The sequence below is a fragment of the Geospiza fortis genome, unplaced genomic scaffold (assembly GCF_000277835.1).
Source record: "Geospiza fortis unplaced genomic scaffold, GeoFor_1.0 scaffold40, whole genome shotgun sequence".
Lineage (NCBI taxonomy): Eukaryota > Metazoa > Chordata > Aves > Passeriformes > Thraupidae > Geospiza > Geospiza fortis.
In genome coordinates, this window is record NW_005054297.1 from 24,107,811 (window position 1) to 24,129,212 (window position 21,402).

At 37.4% G+C, this 21,402-nt stretch overlaps 1 protein-coding gene across 1 annotated transcript in view; it reads left to right on the forward strand.

Moving 5' to 3' along the window:
- Positions 1-752: 752 nt before the first annotated feature.
- Positions 753-21,402, forward strand: part of SH3RF1 (SH3 domain containing ring finger 1) — an 80,325-nt gene continuing 59,675 nt past the window's right edge. Inside the window, 1 exon segment of the mRNA XM_005415556.3 lies at positions 753-1,236. Within this exon segment, the coding sequence (XP_005415613.2) occupies positions 850-1,236 (387 nt within the window). The 5' untranslated portion in view covers positions 753-849.

The following is a 21,402-nucleotide window of genomic DNA, read 5'->3' on the forward strand; positions in this document are numbered from 1 at the left end:
CCCCAGCCCATCGCTACACGGGCTGGAGCTGGCCGGGGGCTCGCCCCTGCCTCTGTGGCTGCATACGCAGCGCTTGTGTTGTCCTAACGATATGGCAGTAGCACTTCCTGCTGTAAATCTCTTCGCGATAGTTTTTGAAGCGCTTCTTAAAGGCGGCACTGTAATGAACCCTCTTGTCAGTGCTTGCGGTGAGCTTAAAACCCTGTGAGCTGAAGGCTGTTTTTAAGGCTGAGCTGTGTAATGTGCTGCACTAGTTTTCATAGAAAGGGTAGTAACGTAGTTCACAGTTGGTTTAGTGTTGGTACAAATGTAATTCCCCTTGCTATGCCCTGTTGGTGTACGCTGTGTGGTTTTGGACCCCGTTGTAGCTGCCTTTGCCATCTTCTTGTTGTGAAAGAAAGCTAATCTCAGATGTTTAGAGAGACTGATGTATTAAGAACTATGAAAAGTAAGCTTTATTAATAGTGCTGTACTGGGGATAGCTCTTTGTTCTAGAATAATTTAAGAAAATAAAATGACTCAGACTGAAATTTATGGGGACTTGAATTTAAAAACCTTAGCTGTTAGCATTTGTTAAAATATTTTAAATAAATAGATACATTGATGTCAATTGCTCTTATTCATGTTTCATTTATTGAATTAGTCTAGTGATCTCCTATTTTGCTCTTTGTATGAACATCATCATATAAAATGGTCTTGCTGACTTTTTCCAGCTTATTAATGCCTTTTTCCCTCAAAAAATTATAGAGCACAGTCAGAAGAGGAATGGGTGTAACATGATACCCTTGCAGTACTCAAAACACACGAATTCTGCAAAGATTTGTTTTTTCCTTAAGTAATCCAAGGAAAATGGATGAATCGGCTTTGCTGGATCTGTTGGAGTGTCCTGTTTGCTTAGAACGCCTTGATGCTTCTGCAAAAGTCTTGCCTTGCCAACACACGTTTTGTAAACGCTGCCTGCTGGGCATTGTGAGCTCTCGCAGTGAGCTGCGATGTCCCGAGTGCCGGACTTTAGTGGACTGTGGTGTTGATGAGCTCCCCAGTAATATTTTGCTCGTTAGACTCCTGGATGGCATCAAACAGAGGCCTCGGAAACCCAGCGCCAGCGGTGGCACTGCCGGCACAAACGCGCTGAGGGTCCCCAGCGCCACTGGAGCTAACTGCGGATCAAAGGACCTGCAGAGCTCCCAAGCTGGACAGCAGCAAAGGGTGCAAGCACGGAGCCCTCCTGTTAGGGTAAGTACCACGTGGTGAAAGTATTTTGTTGCGTTCCTGTCTTTTCCTCCACCATTTCAAAACGGTTGATGGCCTGTGCTTTGGGATAAGGGTAGTCAGATAGTTAATACAGCAAAACAATGTAATTTTGAGGATTTTTGTAGATATCTTGCAAAGCATGTTGGTATTCCTATCAGTGTTGTTTAATCTTGCATAAATATTAATAATGCTTCCTTATTGAAACTCTCAGTTTTTGAGGCAAGAAGAAGAAATCCTTAACTGTCCAATTCAAAGACAGTCGAATAGAGCAACGTAACTTATGTGGAAAGCTTGAGTTAAGTTATTGTTAAGGATAGAGATCTTGTGAAGAACATTGGGAATTGTTTTTAGTTTGTCAACTGCAAGACTAGAGATTTCATTTTGGCTCATGCACTTTCAGCAATGATTCTTACAATTGATGAATTTCCTTTAAGTTAGACATAACAAATGTTAAACACGAGCAGAGAAGTTTTGCCACTGGCTTCTTAGTATCTAAATTTTTACTTTCTTTCATTCAAAAAGAAATTTTTGAATTTCTGAAATCTGCTAAGTTGTTTGTACTCTTAGTCCTCATATTTTCTTTATTAGTTTTTCCTCAAGTATTTCTTTAGGGGATTTGGAAGTTGTATGTATCATGATGGGAAGACGTTACCTTCTTTATATACTCTAGTTCCTTCCTAAGAGCCATGCAACCTGCAGACTCTGTCATACCTTATAATCAAGACTCAGTAGCCTCATTTATGATTATTCATTCTAGAACCTGTGTCAGGGAATGTAATTTTATGAGATGACAGACCTTGCTCTATCTAATGACAAAGCAAGACAGCTTCTCTGAAAGGTTTTGCTGCCCAGTTTGTTTGAGTTCCTGCGTGTGAAGTGGAGTTTCTGAATGGTTTAGGTGGTTTCTGTTTTGTGGAGTTTATTAGATTTTTAGAAATGTCTTAAGGAGTTTCAAGAAGAGGACTTAAACCTATTATTGGCAGGACTAGTCTTTATTTTGAAGGGTATCTAAATTATTTAGTTTACTTACCCAGTGAAGGAAGCCTAACACTGATTTTCCTCAGATGTACTTGACATGATTGGAATCTCTCCAAAAGATCTTAGATACATCTTTTAAGTTTACATAAGGATTTAAAATACAGTTGATTTTCCACTAGTTGATTTTGGTTTCTCTGCTTGCTAGAGATCTCATTAGGTTCTTTACTTTAGAATATAGAAATTATAATTATCAACTCACTTCCTGCTAATGAGTTTTGTTTTGTATATACATTAATTGGTGAGAAGGTGATCTGTGGGGTTTTCTGTTAGTGGTTTGTTTTTGTGGTTTTGGTGAGTTTTCTTTCCAGAACATAGAATCCTTAAAAAGTAATGCAAAGAAGCATCAGGAATATCAAAACCAGTCTGGTCTTCTGCAGAACTTGAAGGTGTTTATCATACCTTGCATTTACAAATGCTCTTCAACTTAAAACAAAAAACCGTTATAATTTGTTTGTATATTTCTGTGTTGACCTTTGTAAGTAACTGTATTTTCAGTGACTGCTTCTCCTCTAAAAAGGTTTCCGGTACAGTGCTGTGCATGAAAGACTGTACTTCAGAGTTTCTCAAAGCCTTATTAGACAAAATAATTTGAATATGGAATATTTTAACTTTTTTTTAATGTTCTATAATATCCTGTTTTGCAACATTTGCATTTCCAGATGTTGTGTAGAGTAGAAAGTGATAACACATGGAAGGTTGCTTCAGCTTATCCTGTACCCTGTGCCACTAAAACTGTGACCATATGCATTCCTCATGCCATAACTGATACTCATTGTGTATTAGTGATAGTTTTTAGTGTTTTACAGTAAGCCTTATTCGTCTTTGGTTTTGGAGTTTCACAGGCATTCTTGTGCCTTCTTTCCTTTGGGAGATAGGGAAAGATGATGATCTCATCATTTGTCCACTTTGTCCGGAGCCTTTTTTACTAGGAAGCCAGTACCTTTAAGAACATGAACCAACTTTGATGAATAAGAAAGTGGAGATAGGAACTACTTTTCTGTTTTCTATATGAAAAGTGGTTTTGGAAAAAAAAAAAAAACAGTCCAGAAACCAAAATGCCACTTTAATGGATGGTGCTGAAATGAATGCCCTATTTGTTTTGCTAGCTCTAACATAAAGATGCTTGCAAATACAGTTCCTCCCTGGGAATTGAAGAGGAAAATCTGTTTCTAGATGAGTGGCAGAGTCAGATTTCCTAAACTAATTTTGCTGAAGGGGAACTAGTAAATGAAAGTTGCTGTTAAGTTAAATGAAGTGAATGTGGATGAAGTCTGTCAAGTCATAAACATTCTGCTTATACCCTGAAGTAATACTAAGCTCATAAATGCCCTTTCAGAGAATGCCATAATTTTCAGAAAAGGTTAATACAGCATGTACTGCAGCATGATTTCCTGAACTGTATCAATGACTGTGGAGTGGCCAGCCCTGTAATTGCACACTATATTGCATTCTCTGTATGTATGTGGTGACACATGGCTATAAACAAACAAATGGTTCCTTGAGTCTTAAAACTAATGGAGCTGGGTGGGTGGTGGGGATTAACAAATCTTGTGCCTAGTATGTCCCCCACTAGAGTAACCTGTTTCTTTCTGTAACCTCTCTAAGCTTTCACTGCTGTAACAATGGCAGTTTCTCTGTGCAAGTTGTTAGCCTATTTTGTTCCCCGGCTGTTTTGATGTATAAAGCCTCCTGTGCCTTTCTCTGGTACTGGCTGGACTGCACCTGATGGGAAACTTGTGCTTGCTGTCTGCCCAGCAGTTCTGTCCCAGGCAGCCAGCTTGCCAGGGACAGCAGTTATACACATACTGCAGCTTCCTCTCTGGTATGGATGCAAATTTAATGCTTTTCTCCTTGTTTTCAAGTGAAAACTTTCAGGTAGGTTGACGGCTTGGAAGAGCTGTAAGAGCCCCACCTACTGTCAAATCTGCTTGCGACTGGTCATCAGGGGCTGCGTGATCACATGAGCCTTGTTTCCTTCAAAAGAGCATTCAAAAATGTTAGGGTCCATCCTTTTGTGTTTATGCTCATGTTATTAATTTTTTCATTTTCAGAGTATGTCAGACAGAATTATCCTAAGTTCCTTATGGCAGTTTTACAAGGATATGCTTATTGCAGGAGTCTTACATGTAGCTGTGTGCTTAAGTTGCTAGATGTTGGAGAGCTGTTCCCTCCTAGACAGGTTTAAGATGATCCATGTTTAATTTTCCTTGGAATTTGTATTTGCCTAAAACATACTAAGTCTCCTTCTAGTTTGTTTATAGATCAACTTTCTGAAGTTAGGGCTGTCTTTTCCATAGAACCTAGAGGAGAGTTGTCTAGATAGTCTGAAATCTCATCACTGTTGAAAATATTTTGTAATAAGGTTTTCAGCTATTTTCTGGACCAAATGTAGGCAGGAAGAGCTAAGAGAAGAATTCAAATGATCTCCATTAACAAGAGAAAAGCATGAAAAACTCAGAAGTTGGCCATTCCTGATACAGTTGATGCTTATGATGAGTAAGAATTGATGGTGTAATTTGCTTATATTACACTGTATGTCAGTGGAAAAATCTTAGCAAGAAATGTTACAGTGCAATGTGGAAGTCCTGAAGCTTTCTTCTTTTTTGGTTATTTTTATTCTGGAAAGCCCCTAGAAGCTCTGGAGATACCGTTCTCAGTGAAGTCGACTTGAAATGAGGGTAAAGAATCATTACAGGCTATTGGAAAATGCTCCTTCAGGTGTTAAAGGGGGCTAGAGCCACTAGTACCTGAGCATCTGAGTTGTTTGTGATAAATTCTTTTACACTGAGGAGGAAAGAAGGACCCAGTAACAGGAGATTGTTTCATGAGTTTCTGCTAATACTTAGCAGTGGTGCTGTGTCATGTGAATCCATGCATCCATTTTCATGTTTGTTTAACAAGGAAAGCAATACTAAAATTTTAAATTCCTGTATCTCTACTGCTGCAGCAGTTGTCATTTGTGATCCAGTAGGCTTGCCTGGGAACTGCTGAAATAGCTGTAATGGCAGAAGGGAAAATAAATGGAGCCAGGTTTTCCACTCATAGCCATGGTGTTTGACCTTGCCACACATCTTGGGGCAATAGGGACGGTGGGCCACCTTCTGGTCTGTGTGGATTTAAGCAGGTTGGGCTTCTCTCTCAGACTCAATGGATGATGTAAGCAATCAATTTTCTTTTATCCTAACCACCCTGGAGAAGAGAGCTCAGAGTGTAGTTAGGCTGTTGAGCATGTTGCAAAAATCTGACAGGAGCCGAAATAACTGCTGCTTTTGTAGTCATGGCACTAGCTGGACTATGAAGATCCTGGCAGAACTTAAGTATCAAAAGAAAGCTTTTAGACTAGAAAATAACAATAGGACAGAAAATGTGCATTCATGGATCAATAACATTATTACATTATTGTAAATAAATATAGGGATTGCCAAGCATAGCAACAGGTGTAGATTGGAACGGATGTTTAAATCATGTTGGAACAAGAGTTAGTGGAATAAAATAATACAAAGAATTGTATCAGTAAAAGTCTGCTGGAGGGGTACTCTTAGAGGAGGTTCCCATTGTCATAATTGATCAGATTGTCAGGTATACCCATTTAAAGGAAAAAGCAGTTGTAGAAATATGCAAAAAACAGTGGCTAATACAGTTAGCTTCATGACTGTTATTTGTGATCATAGGCTGGAGAATCATTGCTTGATGGTACCTGATTTTGAGCTGACCCCCCCAACCAAAAGTTTATTCCATACCATATGACACCATGCTCAGCATATAAATCTGGGGAAAGAAGAAGGAATGGGGGGGAATTTCCCAAGTAACATATAAGAATCTGGAGATAGACACCTATTCATGTGCTGGAGTTCGAAAATATTTTGTGAAGTCTTTGCAAATCATATATGCATGCTTTTGTTTCATTTCATGCTTCATACCGGATTCTGCTTTTATGTTTACAGTATCTTGTACAGTTTTAATTCCTTCTGTGTAACACTGTTGTATCCTATGTGAAACTAGAGAAAATTTAAGGGAGATCATAAATATGAAAGGAAAGTAGACTGTCTCTCATGGTGTTAATGTATTCCCTTTCAGAGATAAATAATTAGGTAGAGGAGGAGGATAAGCAAAAGGAAGAACTGTCTCTGTATCCAAAGGCATTGAGAGCTTCCGGGCTCAGTTCCTGGCTTTGCTACAGACATCCTTTATGACCTTGCACAGAGTCACTCAAAGCTCTTTGTGCCTCTGTTTCCCATCTGCAGATATGACTGATAGTACTTTCTTTGTGTGACTCACTATTTAGACTTTATGCTCTCCAGGGCAGACACTGACTTTTTAAAAATATTGGATGTATCTGTGGTTGTTTTACAATGGTTCCACAGTCTCAGTTGAGGTCAGTATATCCTGCTGTTAACTCTAAATCATTGACTTCCACATTACTGGAGAACTGTTCATAATCCATTTCCTGTCCCAAAGACGGTGCAATGCTTAGTGTCACATTGTTAAAAGGATTTAATTTTGTTTGGATGTTTAATAGGAAATCACATGAATACCTCAGTGAGGAAAAGCCAGACACTTGAAACATCTGTGGAAGTCATAGTCCACTCTTCAGCTGGGGAAATCTGCATCTAACTGGCACACTGTTGTGTAGATTTGAGTATGTTTTGAAAAGAGTAAGAAGAGAATAGCCAGTGTAAATTGTTGATCATGCAGAAATGTTTAATTCTGTACTTTGAACCTGCATAGCTATCTTGAACCTGCCAATTAACATTAATCTGCTTGATAAAATACCTGTCAAACTAGTGTAATACCTTTTCTTAGAAAACAATTAGGTTTTGAAGTAAACTGATCTATAAACTAAAGAAGTCCACATTATTTACATGTGATACTGAAATCTGGAATCCCTTTTTAATTTGTTTACAGGCTTTGTTTTTTTGGTGTCTTCATGTGGAAGAGAGGGCTGTCTCTATTTCCCTTCATTTTCCAGTTTAGTATTCCTCCATTTATGTAGATTTGTTTAAAACCACCTACATGAAATGAAATGGTGTCTTTTTTTCCTCCACTTTAATGTGGCCAGTGAGTTGCTCTACTTGAAAAACTTTGATCATTCAGAAAATTTACACTTCTGCATAAAAAGGGAAGTCTCAAGCCGTTACTTTTAATGGGCTTGTGAAGGGAAGCACTTTTTTTTAGAGAGCTTAAAAATACTTGCATTTTTTTCTCATATTACCAAAAAAATCAAATACCAATAAAATTGCTTTACATAGGTGATCCAGGATCTGGTTAGAAAAGTCAGTCAGTAGTGCTGCTGCTGTGTTTCTCTGTTCATAGTGTCTGGCTTTCTGCAATGCATTTGGTGGCTTAATGGGCATCATGCGTGGTATAAAGAGCTGATTGGGATGGCATCAGCTGAAATCCTTCTTTTCCCCTCTCCTTTGACTGAGTGAAATTGTTTTTAATGGAACTTCAGTGTTTAGTGCATGGGTAGGAACTGCAGAAAACAGAAAGCTTTTAACTACAGCTGTGATAATAAAACTGGAAACTTGTTATGATCCGTTGTTTGTCTTTCTTTTGGTGAACTTCCCCTTGCAGTGCATTTGGCCTTCTCCCTGTGATATGCTTAACACCTTCCTTGGTCTTTTCTTTGGCTCCATTGTTGTCCTTTATTCAAACGATCGCCTGCCTCTGATATTACTGTACCACTTCCAAGAAAAAGAGAGCATCTAGTTTTCTTACCTCTTGTGTCCCATTTGTCCATGACTGTGTCAGACATAAGGAACAAAAAATAAACAATAAGAAAGAAAATTTTCTATTGAGGTATGTGGACTATATACAACCTTGTAGTATATTCAACTAAGATCTACCAAATACATGAAGAGCATAAAGTGTAAGTTAATATTACTGTATTGCCTAGCCTCGTGGGATTATTCTTTCTTTTTGCTTTTTCTTTTTATTCTCCTTGAAATCACTGACTATATCTTCATTTTAGTGTGGGCAAGAGTATGTCTCAGTAATTAAAGCTGAAATATCATTTGTTCAGCCCTGTTCATGCATACACCTCGTTACTGCCTTCACAGAGGAAAAGTGTGCATCTGTTAAACCTCATTTCCTGTCAGATCCCTCTGTGTTAGATAGAAAAACTTGTCTTGGAAAATCAGCAGTGAATTCTTGAGTCAGTTGAACTGGATCAAATCCTTTACTTTTCACATCACTAGATCAGAGTTTTTTTGGAGAGCAGGTTTTTGGTTTGGTTTATTTTTTTTTGGACCGAGAATTGCTGCTGTGAGGTGAGCTGGATTAATTTTAGAAAGCAAGTGGTCCTGAGGTGGGATGGTCACACATCCAAGTGCTCTTTTCTGCACTCCTTATCTCTCTTAGGTATAGAGGGGAAGATGATGGAACTGTCCTCTGACTGTCAGACTGAACGCCGGGAGCTTAGAGCTTTCCTGCACTGAGCATACCCCTTATCCCATGGATATTGCCAGAGTTGCCATGCAGTTTGGGTGCAGAACCTGAGCTGGTCAGCACAGTGGCAATTGGTTAAGTCTGTTTTCACATTTGCATCCTCTAAAATGTCAGGAAGTTGTTGGGACTCGGAAAGATGCTCTGGAGAGAAGGGAAATCACTCTAAAGAGGGAAATCAAGTCCAGTATTTTTAATTCTTTAGACATGTGATGCTTATATACATATCTTCAAAATGTCATTCAATGTTGCCTGGAAACCTACAGATTTGGATTCTCCAGTTGAAGGAAGAGTGAAACACAGAAGTCAATGTTTCATTTATGGACACTGTTGCCCAAAGTGTCTCAGAATCGGAGCCTCTAGGTACACAAAAGTCAATTGTGGTGTGTGTGTATGAGCAATCTGCTGTACCCTTAGAAGCTTTGGGTTGTGTATCTCATTTTACACTTGTGGCACCCAATATGAGATTTATTGTCCAAATAAAGTTTTTGTAGTGTAAGAGTATAAACACTTAAGAATTTTAAGTAATATCTTGTCTAGGTCTTTCTTCCTCTCTTATTTGGTTCTTGATTAATCTCCTCTACCCCCTGCCCCTCCCTCCCTCAGCGTAACCACTTAAATTTTCAAGTATTAAAAAGCCAGAACCTGCAAGGATGTGTCTGATCTCCTACAAATGAGGACAAGATTCTGTTGTGTGCCATCTCACACAGTAATGCTGTTTGAAATATTGCTCATATGCTTGGCCTTCCACATCTAATTTTTTGAATATGGTGTGAATTTCTGTTTGGGTTTTGTTTATTTGTTTTTAATTGAACTGAACGCTCTGTTCTGGTGTTTACCTGTTTTTCTATCTTTGTTGATTTTTCAGAGTCAAATTTAGATAGTCCACATTTACATTCTGTAAATGTGCAAAGTATAATTTTATAGTTTCTAGCTGGGAAGTATGCTATTAATCATAAATGCATTTTGATCAAAGGTAAGCATTTCAGTGTTGTTTAAATATTAATACAGATAGCATTCTCCTCCCCTCTGAAGTGGAGGACTGCTGCCAGTTCTGTTCAGAAGATAAGCCTGGCATCAAGTGTCCCGTTGGACTTCGTAACACCTGAAGTGCTCCTCAGTCTTTAGCATTACTTTGTTAATAAACCTGATTTTATTTCATGGCATTAGTGTTGCAAAAAGATGAGATAACTCTGCTTTCCTCTTCTTCTAAAGGAAAGATGTGCATATTACCTCTCTTGACTTTCTCTTTTCAGCATCTAAGCTTTCAAAATATACATGAGCATTGAAAGCTTTTTAAAGAACTGAACCACTGTTTTACCTTGTGTGAACCACAGTTCTACAAGACAAGCTTTTGAAAAGCTCTTGATTAAAGACAAAAGTATGCATTTCCTCCAGACTGTCAAGCTGCTGAACACAAGAGAAGGAATGTAGTCTTACTTGCACAGGGGTGGCAGAACATCAATACTGAATAATTTGAAGCATGTCTCTTCAATTATTCCTTTTTAGTATGCTATCTTAGCCCTTTAGGTTATAGTCTTTGTTTTAGTTATATTAAAAATGGGTAAGAATGAAGCACTTCTGACTTTTAAAAGTGTTAAAATGGAAAATAGTCAGAGATAATCAGATGACAATCTGAGTTGGCATATATAGGGCATAGCTGTTCTAGAAGCTTATTTTAAACAAATCCAGTAAAGTTGAGTTCAGTGCACTGTGGTAAAGTGCCCCTGAGTAGTGAAGAAGCTTTTATTCTGAAGCTAAGAGCTCGCTAAAAGAAAATCAATGTCTTGTGGACCTTCCCTTGTTCATGTGTGCCAGTGCCCTTCTATCTCACATGGTGTTTCTCAGGAGCTGGATAAAGAAAGGAGACTCTTAAATCTTATCCACTCTAGCAGACTTAAGCCATTTTCAAAACCTGTTTAATTTAACACAGTTTTAAATCCACAGCCTTATTAAGTTAACAAGCCTTCAGCCTTGCCACCAGGTTCTGTAATCCTCTTAGGTCTTGGGACTAAGCAGGGCAGGGATAGTCAATAAGCAGATGAGTAGATAATCTTGCAGAAGACAGATAGATCTTAAAGTTGAGAAATGCTGATCTGAATTTCCATTCAGCATATGCACTACCACTAGTACATACCACTTGAGGAAAAAGTTGAAATGACTATCACTTTGTTTGGGGGGAGGAAGAGTGAATAAAGGATTTTTTTTTAAAAATGCATTAATTCCTGGTTTGTAACCCAATAAAATTAGGTTAAGTTTTAAATATAGAGTAAGGTAGACAAAAATAACAGTTTTGTTTCCTTGCTATTGTGCATATGCAGATTAAAATCTTCTTATGGTTGTTTCACAAGCTATTTTTGCAAATCTTTCAGGCAATCAGGCATCCAGAATTTGAAGACTACAAAGAACATTATGCTGATAATGTGGCCATGGCCTCCACTACAGTCTGCATATTGCTTCTGTTCAGTTTTCACTCTTCTAACACTACTGAGCTAAAGCTGTGTCTGTTTTCTAGGCATAACTACTGAGGTAGTAGAATTGGAGGAATTTAAAAAGAGACATATGTAGTGGAAGAATTCAGCCTAACAGGAGGATTCCTGCCAGACATGTTCACACAGCACCAGAGTAGAAACAAAGTGGATCATAGAATCATTAATGTTAGAAAAGTCCTCCAAGATCATCAAGTCATATTTTGACTGAATATCACTATGACCACTAAACCATATAATGAAGTGCCAGGTCTACTTGTTTTTTGAGCACTTCCAGGAATGGTGATTCCACCACTTCCCTGGAGAACTTGTTCCAATGTAGGATTCAAAGCAAGTCCAGGAGTTGGAGAGGGTGGCAAAAGAGCTGAACACACATCTAGCCTTGAGGCATGAAAACCATCACATCTCATTGAAAGGGTGGGAGAAGGCTTCTGGGAGGAGATGGCTGAAAAGCAGAGAAATTTCAGTACTGATGGGTGATAAAGACCCAAATGGTCAAATAATAAGGGAGGAAGAGAGACAGTGGTTCTGAAAGAAAACAATCTGTGGTAGTAGGCTTGGAACATAGCAATAGACCAATTAGATAAAATACTAGAGAGGAAATGGGATTAAGCAAATGACTCTTGGCTCATTGGAATTGAATTAGAGACTTGGTGAGGGGGAAGTGCTGCAGGAGCAAGCTGAAGAGGTAGCTTGATGTTTGAGGAAGGTTTTGGAGAGCACCAAAATAGAAAAGTTGCTATGGAGGTGTTGGCTAGACAAGAGGTGAGAAAGAAATGTAAATGTGTTGACTCACATGCCATCTCATTTCCTTCAGTATGTGTGTGTATTTGAATAATGTGTATTTTATTTTTCATTGTTTATTTTGTAATAGTGTGTCATATATTATGTGACGTTTAGACTAGTACAGTTACAAAATGGTCAAAGAACTTCCATTCAGAGCTTTGAAGATTACTTCTGCCGTCTCTCTCAAGCACTTTAAGATTCTTCACAGGGTTCTGAAAATATCTATTTTACTACTAATAATGTATTCTCATTCTTCTTATAGAACCAAAAAAGCTGCAAATTCTATATTTCATTAAATGAACTCAAAAAGAACATACGAAAAGGGGGGCTAGTGTCCTAGGAATTGCTGGGAAATTGAAAAAGATTCTCAAAGAAGGAAGAAAAAATAAACATAATCTGTGACTGTTTTGATTTGATGGCATTTTCTTTCATCTTACTTCCATGTTTCCTAAGTCTTTTGTCTATTCCTTCAGTTAGTAATAAATGAAAATAAGGATTTAAACATGCGGGCATTACAGAGCACGGTCACAATCCATTATTTTGAATTCAATTGTGATGATAAGAATGGATTTTATGGTACATGTTCTCCAAGAAAAACAATGGAATATTTTCAGTATGTTTTCAATCTCTTGGAGCAGCTCACCTTTCTGTAATACTTGTAAAAGAACTATCTTTCCAGAACTATGGTTTCAAAATATATTGGTTTCTGTAAGGGAGATTTTGTTTACTTTAACTAATAAGGGAATTGGATTTTCAGTGCAGAACTAGAATAACTAGTGGGCTGTTTCTGGAAATGGGTTCTCAAGGTAGTTTAAAATTTCAATAAATGTTTATCTTCTTGTACTGAAACCTCTGGACCCAGGAAGAAACATTAAGGTCAAGGAAACTTCTGCTCCTGTTGTGGGTTTAGGCTCTTTTCTCAGGAAATCATACTTTTTCATATATTCAATTCAGAATTGTGTTGCTTGCAACAGGAACTGGTGTCATTTATGCTTTCCTATTTGTTTTTAATCACCCTACCATTTAATGGAACAGCATGAAAGACATAAAAATTTATTTTAAATGGTGTAGAAGAGAAACTGATTATCCTCTGTAGTCCATACACAGGTGATGTGGGTTTTTCCATTTAAAAATAAAATATTAAGTACTATGTCTTAAACAGTTAAATAAGGAATATTCCTAATTGCATGTATAGTGTTTGATAGGGAGACTTTTTTTTTTTTTTAAGTATAATACTGGTTTCAAATTTTCTGAGTTTGCACTAAAAGAATCCAAGGAAACTGAGGGTATGAGTTAAACCAGCTCATGTGTCAGGAACTGTTTGTTCCTTTTTTCCCCTGCAGCAATCAGAATTTTATGTAAAAAGTGCCGTTTTTAAAATATTCTCTGAGTAAAACTTTATGTAATGTGGCATCCTTATTCCTTTTAGAGATTTTGAAATGTCTGCAGTTAGGCTCTACCACACAGTTCCTTATTTTTTGATGTTGTTGGGAGTTACATGAGTTACTGAGATAGATTGTTAGATGAAGTTTGTGCCTGTTTTCTTGGGGTTTGTAGGCTGTGGTTGCCTAGGTGGGTGTATATTTTTGTCTGTAGTGAACTGCTCAGTTCACAGTAAGAGCTTATATTAGAAATGGTTAAAAAAGAAATAAAATTATTTTAGAGACAGTTTTGTACTTGCAGTCATGGAAGATATGGACTTCCAATATTCAGAGGTACAGTCCCTGGAAGAAATCTCTGAATGTATGAAATTTTTCATCTTCTTACAAGGGATTTCAATGCTGCTTCACTTAGATACAGTCAGGTTGGAGCCCAGTTGCACATAGGAGGTTTGAAGTTCAAGGTAATTTATCTGAATCAAACCGCACACTAACTTGGTCATTGTAGTCAGGCATGTCTTACAGCTTGAAAAACCTTTCAGCCCAGTATGCAGTAACCACAGCATAGTCTCACCTATTGAAAATGGAAAACAAAGTATTCCAGTATTCCACATTCTGTGTTTCAAGCCAACCTTCAAGTTGTTGCATTCAGGAATTAATAAGTTTTGATTGTGCAAGATACCTTGTGATGTCGGAGAACTCGTCCTTGTGCTTAAACAGATAACCCTCAGATCTGGATGCTGGCTGCCATTTCCTTTAGGAAATTATTTTGCTCTCTCTTCTAACTACTGCTATCTGCACTGTAAGGCTAGCATCCTGCATCTTCCTGGAAACAGCATCTAATTCTTGGGAAGTCAAGTACCTCTGGTGCTCAAAACTAGAACATAAGTAACAATTTTTAAGATTTCGTATAAACCAAAATGAAGTTATGCACTAGTTCTCTAGACTTGAATGCATAAACATGTTTCAAACCTGAGATTCATATTCTTTCTGCATGTTTCATGTCTGGGGAAGAGATAGAGGCAATTTTTGTGAGAGTGTGGCTTTTTTAACTTAAGGAAAACCCTTTGCTTTTGCAAAAGAAGACCAGACTTGGCACAAATTGCTGGGGCTTTGTCATTACCACAGAGCTCTGGTTTTGGCTGTGGATTCCAATCACTGAAATTTAGGCTGGACATGCCATTAGATACCAAACTGTGCTTTGTTTTTGGAGAAGGTAGTTGATTTTTATAGGATAAATGAATTTGAATATCTTAGTAGAGGTACTTGGTGTATGAAATAGCATTTGATTTGTTCTGTGTTGTGAAACAAGAACACTTTTTTGCAGATTTCTTTTGTCTGTTCAGCATATAAAATTTAATGGATGAAATGTGTCCAAAGTGGTCTTACGTAAACACTCACTATGTTTATATGTTTCAGGATCTTGTAACTATAGAAATAAAATTGCAGTTTTGAACTTTGCTATTAAAATATACGTTGGAAAATATTCTGTTGGAATACAGAGGAGTGTTAATGGCTTCCATAAAAACAGATCTGGTAAAAATCAGTAAGTGCAGTAGATATCCTTCATTAGAGAGACACTGGTCTTAGTGTTCCTTTGGTAGCTGAAACAATAAAGCTGCTGCTTAAGCAGAATAAGTCTGGAACAGGGAAGACTACTCTATGAAGACTGATAAAACTGACCATAAATAGCAGAGCTGGGTCACTGGTGCATGCCTGAAGAGAAATGGAATTTTTGAGAGAGTGTTAAGAAGGAAGAAATGCATCAGAGCTTTGCATGAACCATCAAGGCAATAGATGACACTCTAGGGAGCACAGTAATTTCTGATAGCACCAACAAATTGCAAAGGGTGCTGTTTCTTGGTCATGTTAGTTTTGGATAAAATCATGATTTTATGAATATTCTTGGTAAATATTATTTTGAATTTCATTTTGTCTTTCTAATGAAGGTGAGTCAGCAAGAACCTAGGAATGTTGGCTAGCTGTTTAGATTGAGGGCTAACAGATATTTTGTACTTTATCTCTCCAGTTTTTGTTTGTCTTTGCATGCAATGTTTTCAAAAACATTTAAAAAAATTGTACTGCATATAGAAGTCCCATGTTTTCTCTGTTTCATCATTTTGTCAGTATGCCTTAAATCTGCATTAAGTGAATCACCTTAATTAAGGTAAGTCAGCCTTTGGTTCAGTATTTAATGTGCTGTGAAGATTAGTACCAGTGATTGTAGTGGCTTCATTATGTAGACTTTTGGCCCCCTTTCTAAAGGGGAACAACTGAAGTTGTTCCGCTCTGTGAAAATAAAATATTCACTGGAAAAAGGATTAAACCCCAACTGTTCACATCCCAGGCAAGTGCTGGGGTCATTGAGCCAGAGAATTGTTTTGTCATCACTTTCAGTGCTCCAGTAGAGGTTAGAGGAAATCCACGCCAAGACGTCTGTGGTTTGGTGGTTAGAGCCATGCCATGTTGGATCATGTTTTGCAGGTATGAATAATGCTTTTTATGGAAATAGAACCCTTTTTTCTTTTTTTTCCTAGTCTCCTTGGTTGTATCCACAGTGAATAATTTGATGAGATAAAATAATTCTGATTGCATATTTTGTCTAGAAAGCACTTAATTAACCATGGCGCTAAGTGTGGTTTTCCTCACTTTTTGACTATCAGATGGGGAACATAACATTTGTTGTTTGTGTTGGCTTAGTTGTGATATTTCTCTTCTCATTTTCCTCATGTAAAGATGAGATTAATGTAGGAGAAAATTGTTTGTTTCTGACTTCTGTTTTTATGAGAAAATAGTACCTCTTGGGATAAGCTTACAGATGTTGGAGCATTATTGTTTTGAAAGAAACTGATATTTGGCAAATCATAAATAAAGGGGTTGTTTTACAAGTTAAATTGCTTTTAAAATGGCAGCATTGGAAGCATATGTAACTTTGAATATTATGTTTCAGGTATGCTGTATCTCTGTGATCCTGTGGGGATTATATGACTGCTATTGAATTTGAAGGAAAAAATAACAAAAGCACTAATTTTAGTTTACTGTTATTCCCTTAATACTAGTACCAAATACTAATATCAAAGTGTACTGAGATGTATGTGGACTTCAGTTTTTCATATGACCTTGCACACTATCTAGCCTTTTTCCTATTCAAGTAGGTTCTAAGTGGTAGAAAAAGAAAAAAAAAAGATTAAATTTTGTGTGGTTTATGTTACTGTGCAGAGTGTTTGAAAGCTTAGTAAATCTGTATTTGAGAAGAATCGCTGAGCAGTGTAATATTACTTTGTTTCTTTTTTGAAAAAGTAAAATAGAACCTCCGTCTTCTACCTCCAAGGAGAGAACAACTGAGGCTCTACAAACATAGTATTATTGAGAAGTACAAGTACATACTCATCATGGCTCTAGATGGAGAATAACTGTTCTACTTGATGCATGCAGATGAGGGAATAAAAGGGCCTGTAATGGGCTATATAAAATGTTGGCACTACAAAACTGAACTACTGGTGTGTAGAAACCATCCCTTTGTTCCCTTTGCACATTCTCCATTTACTCTGTGCAATACTTCAAATAAAATGGAAAACTAGGGTTTTCGTGGGTATATTTTACTGCTTACCTTCTACTTTTTAATTTATCACTTGATTATTTTTTATTTATGTGAATTACTTTTATGTATTCCTTGAGTTTATATATTTTTAATCTCTTGTAATCAGGCTGCATCAGTGATGATTGTCTTAATGTAGCTATAATGATTTTTAAACTCATGGCTTTGTTGCAATTTCTGTTGGTGCGAACCATTTAATATAATTTTGAGTTTGGAATTGCAGTCACCCAGCAGAGTGTGCACAGAAAGGACTGCTGGACTGGCTTGGCACTCTGTGGTTTAATCTACTCAGGGATAATTAGTACAAGCATTAGAGATAGTTCCAGCCAGGCAGCATTAACACGAAGTTTCTAAGGAACCTCTTGTGTCTAGTTTTGTTTCATTAGTATTGGCAGTGCTGGAAACGCAGGAGAGTGCTGCCAAGGTTGTTACCAGTGCATGGCCCAGCCTGTTCTTGGCTGGAGGTGGGACCCAAACCACTGGAGTCCAGCTTACATCACTGCTCTGCTTTGGATGTTGCTTAGTCCAAGGCTGACAAAATTAGGAGAAATTCTTATTCCAAGTGACATTGTGCTGGAAGCTTCTCTGAAGTGAATCATCCTTGAATAGACAAGACTGTTAAATGCTAAGCATATCCACCAGCGTTTTCCTGTGTGTACTTTCAGTGTTTGGATTTTCCACTTTGTAGCGATAACATGGCAATGAAATGTGCCACCAAGGCACATCTGAGCTGCTGTCACTGTCAAAAACTAAATTTAGCCTCCAGCATTTTAACAATAAAAATTAGCTGTTCATCTATCTCTTAAGCTAATATGTTGCTGCAATGAGAAAGATCTGTTAATAAGCAGTAGCCTTTGTGAGTGTAGACTTAATCATAGTAGATTTAATGATAAGGTTTATTAATGGAATCCTTGCCTCACACTTCCTCTTGTTGAAATTCAGTGTGCTTTCCATGACAATTACTTGTGAGAGATCTTAATTTAAATGCTAGTTTCTGAAACTAATTTTAGGCATATTTTTTGCAGCAGGAAGTGTATGTATCCCGTAACACTCTTCTGCAGAAACTGTTTTTACCGTTGGTGGGGCAACATCAAATTTTTTTCTCTGTGACCCAACTGTGTTTATATTCTTACTGTCTTTTGCTAGACTGGCAAAGACCTGACTGTTAAAATGCTAGATACTGCGGCTTTGATCGCATACATGAACTGTGATTTTGGTTTCCCAACGACTGGTATTCCACAGGGATCCACTGCACGTAGCCCATAGGTACCTCTGAAAAATAGTAAGTGTCTGAAATCCTGCCTCTTCACAGCTGAGTGAAACTAATCCCGAACTGCAGGAGACTAGTTCACTGGTGTTCACTGGTATTCACAGTGTGCAATCCTCTCTAGAGTGAAATGGTTACTTTGAGGACTCCTTCAAAAGTTAGTTTTTCTTCAAAAACAAAAAGCTTCCCTTAAAATAGGACAGTCAATTAAAATAACAACAGCAAAACCCCCCTGCCCAGTATTTCAGTGTCTTGAGTACTTCCCAAAATACATAGGCCTTTTATTCTCAGTATGTGGGGCTGTAGACTCTTCAGCTCTTGTTTGTGGGAAGTGGGCACTATCCACCCAGCTACAGGCTGAAGAGCTCTAACCTGCACCTCTACTCTCGTGCAGGCCATGCCAGGAAAAGAAACAGTCATTTGAGTCAGTTGCAAAAGGTCAGTAGGAAATGAAGAGGGAGTAAAACAACTACCAGGGCTACTATGCATCTCGGATTCAAGAAGATCAGCTACATTTAGTATTATTTTATGATAGATGCCTCCAAATCAGCATGAAGGATGGTCTTTTCTCCTTAATTTCTCAAAGGTGAAATTGCTTTAAATGCTTAATATGGTGAGCATTTTAAGTGCCACTGGTGGCAGCATGCTAAAATTATGGTATAATAGTATTGGAATAGATACAAAGTAAGTAAAATGTGAAAGTTTTCATTGGGCAAAAAAGTCTTTAGCCATAGCTAAAGATCATCTGTAGACTGAGTTGTAATTGTAGGTTAAATGTTTCCAAAATTCTTTGTATGTTAAGCCGGTTTTGACTCACAGTAAGAAAAATTTTTTTTCTTTGGAATTTGAAAATTTTGAGCTTTTTATGTTCTTGCTTCTTAAAAAGCATCTCAGTGACCTTAGAGGGCACAATTTTAAGAAAAAAAAATTTCAATGGATGCCTGTCGGTGCTAAGATGAACCTGGATTTCTCAGATGAAGATCAGTCTGTTTCATTAACTCAAAGAGAAGGTGGAAGGGAAAGCTGTCAGTGTGCTGGCTAGGTGAACAAGTCAGTGCCAAGTGGCACTTTGAGTTCCTGTACCATCTTATTTTTTTAAAGATGATTTATATTTGTTATCAGTGTTGTGTTTGTATTCCAAAAGAATTTGTAGTTTCAATACTCAAAATTGATTTAAGATTATTTTACTATAAACTTTTTAAAGCTCAATACTGGATAGTATCAAATAATGTGAGATTAAATATTCATTGACAGATGTGGAGGAGAACTCTTTCATTTATGAAAACCTGATGTTTCAGACAGGAAGAGCGTAGGATTCCAAGCTACTGTAGAAATGGCTTCTTTTAGTAATATTTCCAACTGACAGATTATTTTGGAAATTACTGGGACAGAAGCAATGAGCTATCCTGTAGTTCCTGCCCCTAAATTATTTTCAGGTGCAGCAGTGATTGATGAGGCAGATTGCTGCCTTCATCTTGAATGGACTGGTCTTATTTATTAATAAATATGTAGATGAAGAAGGCTGTAAAATAGCTTTAATAGTAGTCTTCAGTGGTATAAATAAGGAGAGAACCGCTGGATCCTTCAGGATTTCAGGTCTTTGTTACATGTTAATACGTAATTTAAATGTGGCTCTTAAAAGTGTATAACTTTAGTAGTAGTTGGAAAGTATTAAGTACTAATTTCTGTTGTTGCAAAATTAGTATTTCTTGTTTTCTGTAGGTATATAAGTGAAGATACTGAAAATTAGTTTCAGTGTACACATTCTGTAAACAACTGTGGAAAAGGCTAATAAGTTATCATCAAATAAGAATTTTTTGGTTTCTTAACAATCATTCACTTGGTGGATAAACTTATGGCAAATTATATTTCTTTATAAAAGAGGTGATCCAAACATGTGTAAGTTTTGTGGAGAAGAGTGACAACAAATAACCTTTTATTAGTTTCCCCATTTTTTCTTTGGTTTTTTTTCTTGCCATTGAAGTCTGAGTTCTTTGTGTAAAGATTATCTTATGATACAAAAGTACTTTCTGAAATTCAGTGTATTCAGTGAATTGGATTACCATTTAGATCCTGTTTCCAGCAGATAGGAGTTGAGGCCTGTAATTCTCAACAAGTACATTTGGATGGATCAAGGAGAGTTGATTGAATCTGATTCACGAGACTGTCTCCTGAGGTCATGATGCATTTTACACACCACTCATTTGTTTTTGCCTTCTCTGCTAAAGTTTCTTACCTGAGTAGCTTATCCTACTGTCCACTGCAGTAAGTGTAGCAAGCTGTGAAAATAACATGTTTTCAAAGAAAGGATGACACTCGTTTCCTTTTGAACAAATTATAGGTTGTACTGGGAAGTTGTTTTCACTTCAGCCTGTAGGTGAAGATGGAGGCACAGCAACACCATCAGTATACTGCTGTATTTAGTAACCATTGTATTCATACATTCATAAATATTGATCAGTGTATTATATGTTCATCCAGTGTTACATATGCAAGGTACCTCTGATGAATTCATACTTTTTAAAAGAAAGCAAAATAAGCATACTACAATGGGTAAAAGAATAAACTCCAGCTGAATTTGCTGAAAGAGATAGGGTTGTATCAGTGTTCTAGACCAAATCTAGAAGTATTTTTTCACTTCAGGTTCCTGTGGTCCAGGTTTCTCCCCAGCCCAGCCATATGAAAATATTATAGTATGAGAATTTTAAGAATTTCTGTATTGTAAGAGAGAGTATTCTTGGTAAGCTGTGGAATTTTTCTAACTCTTTATAGGCTTGGGTGGAGTTGGACATTATGGAAAAGAAAGAAGGACAGGAAGCACTCAGAAAAAACCTGAAATTTACAGGGTGAATTCAGAAACTCCATGTTTTGCCCTCAGTAATTAAGTGCGTTAATGCAAGCTGTCTTTTAGTTATGACTGTAAGCTACTGTTAAGTTCCAGCTCTTAAGCTGAATATATGACATTGGGCAGATCACTTTTTGTGCTGAATCATGATCTTTGATAGGTTTATCTGTAGCAATTCCAACTGTTATCACTCCTGTCTTCTGCTGAAGGTTACTGATAAAGTCAGCTTAGGCCAATGGGCAGGTTATGAAGTGTGCCTGCTGATAGCTAGCACATGGGGCTTTTTCCTATTGTCCGTGCCA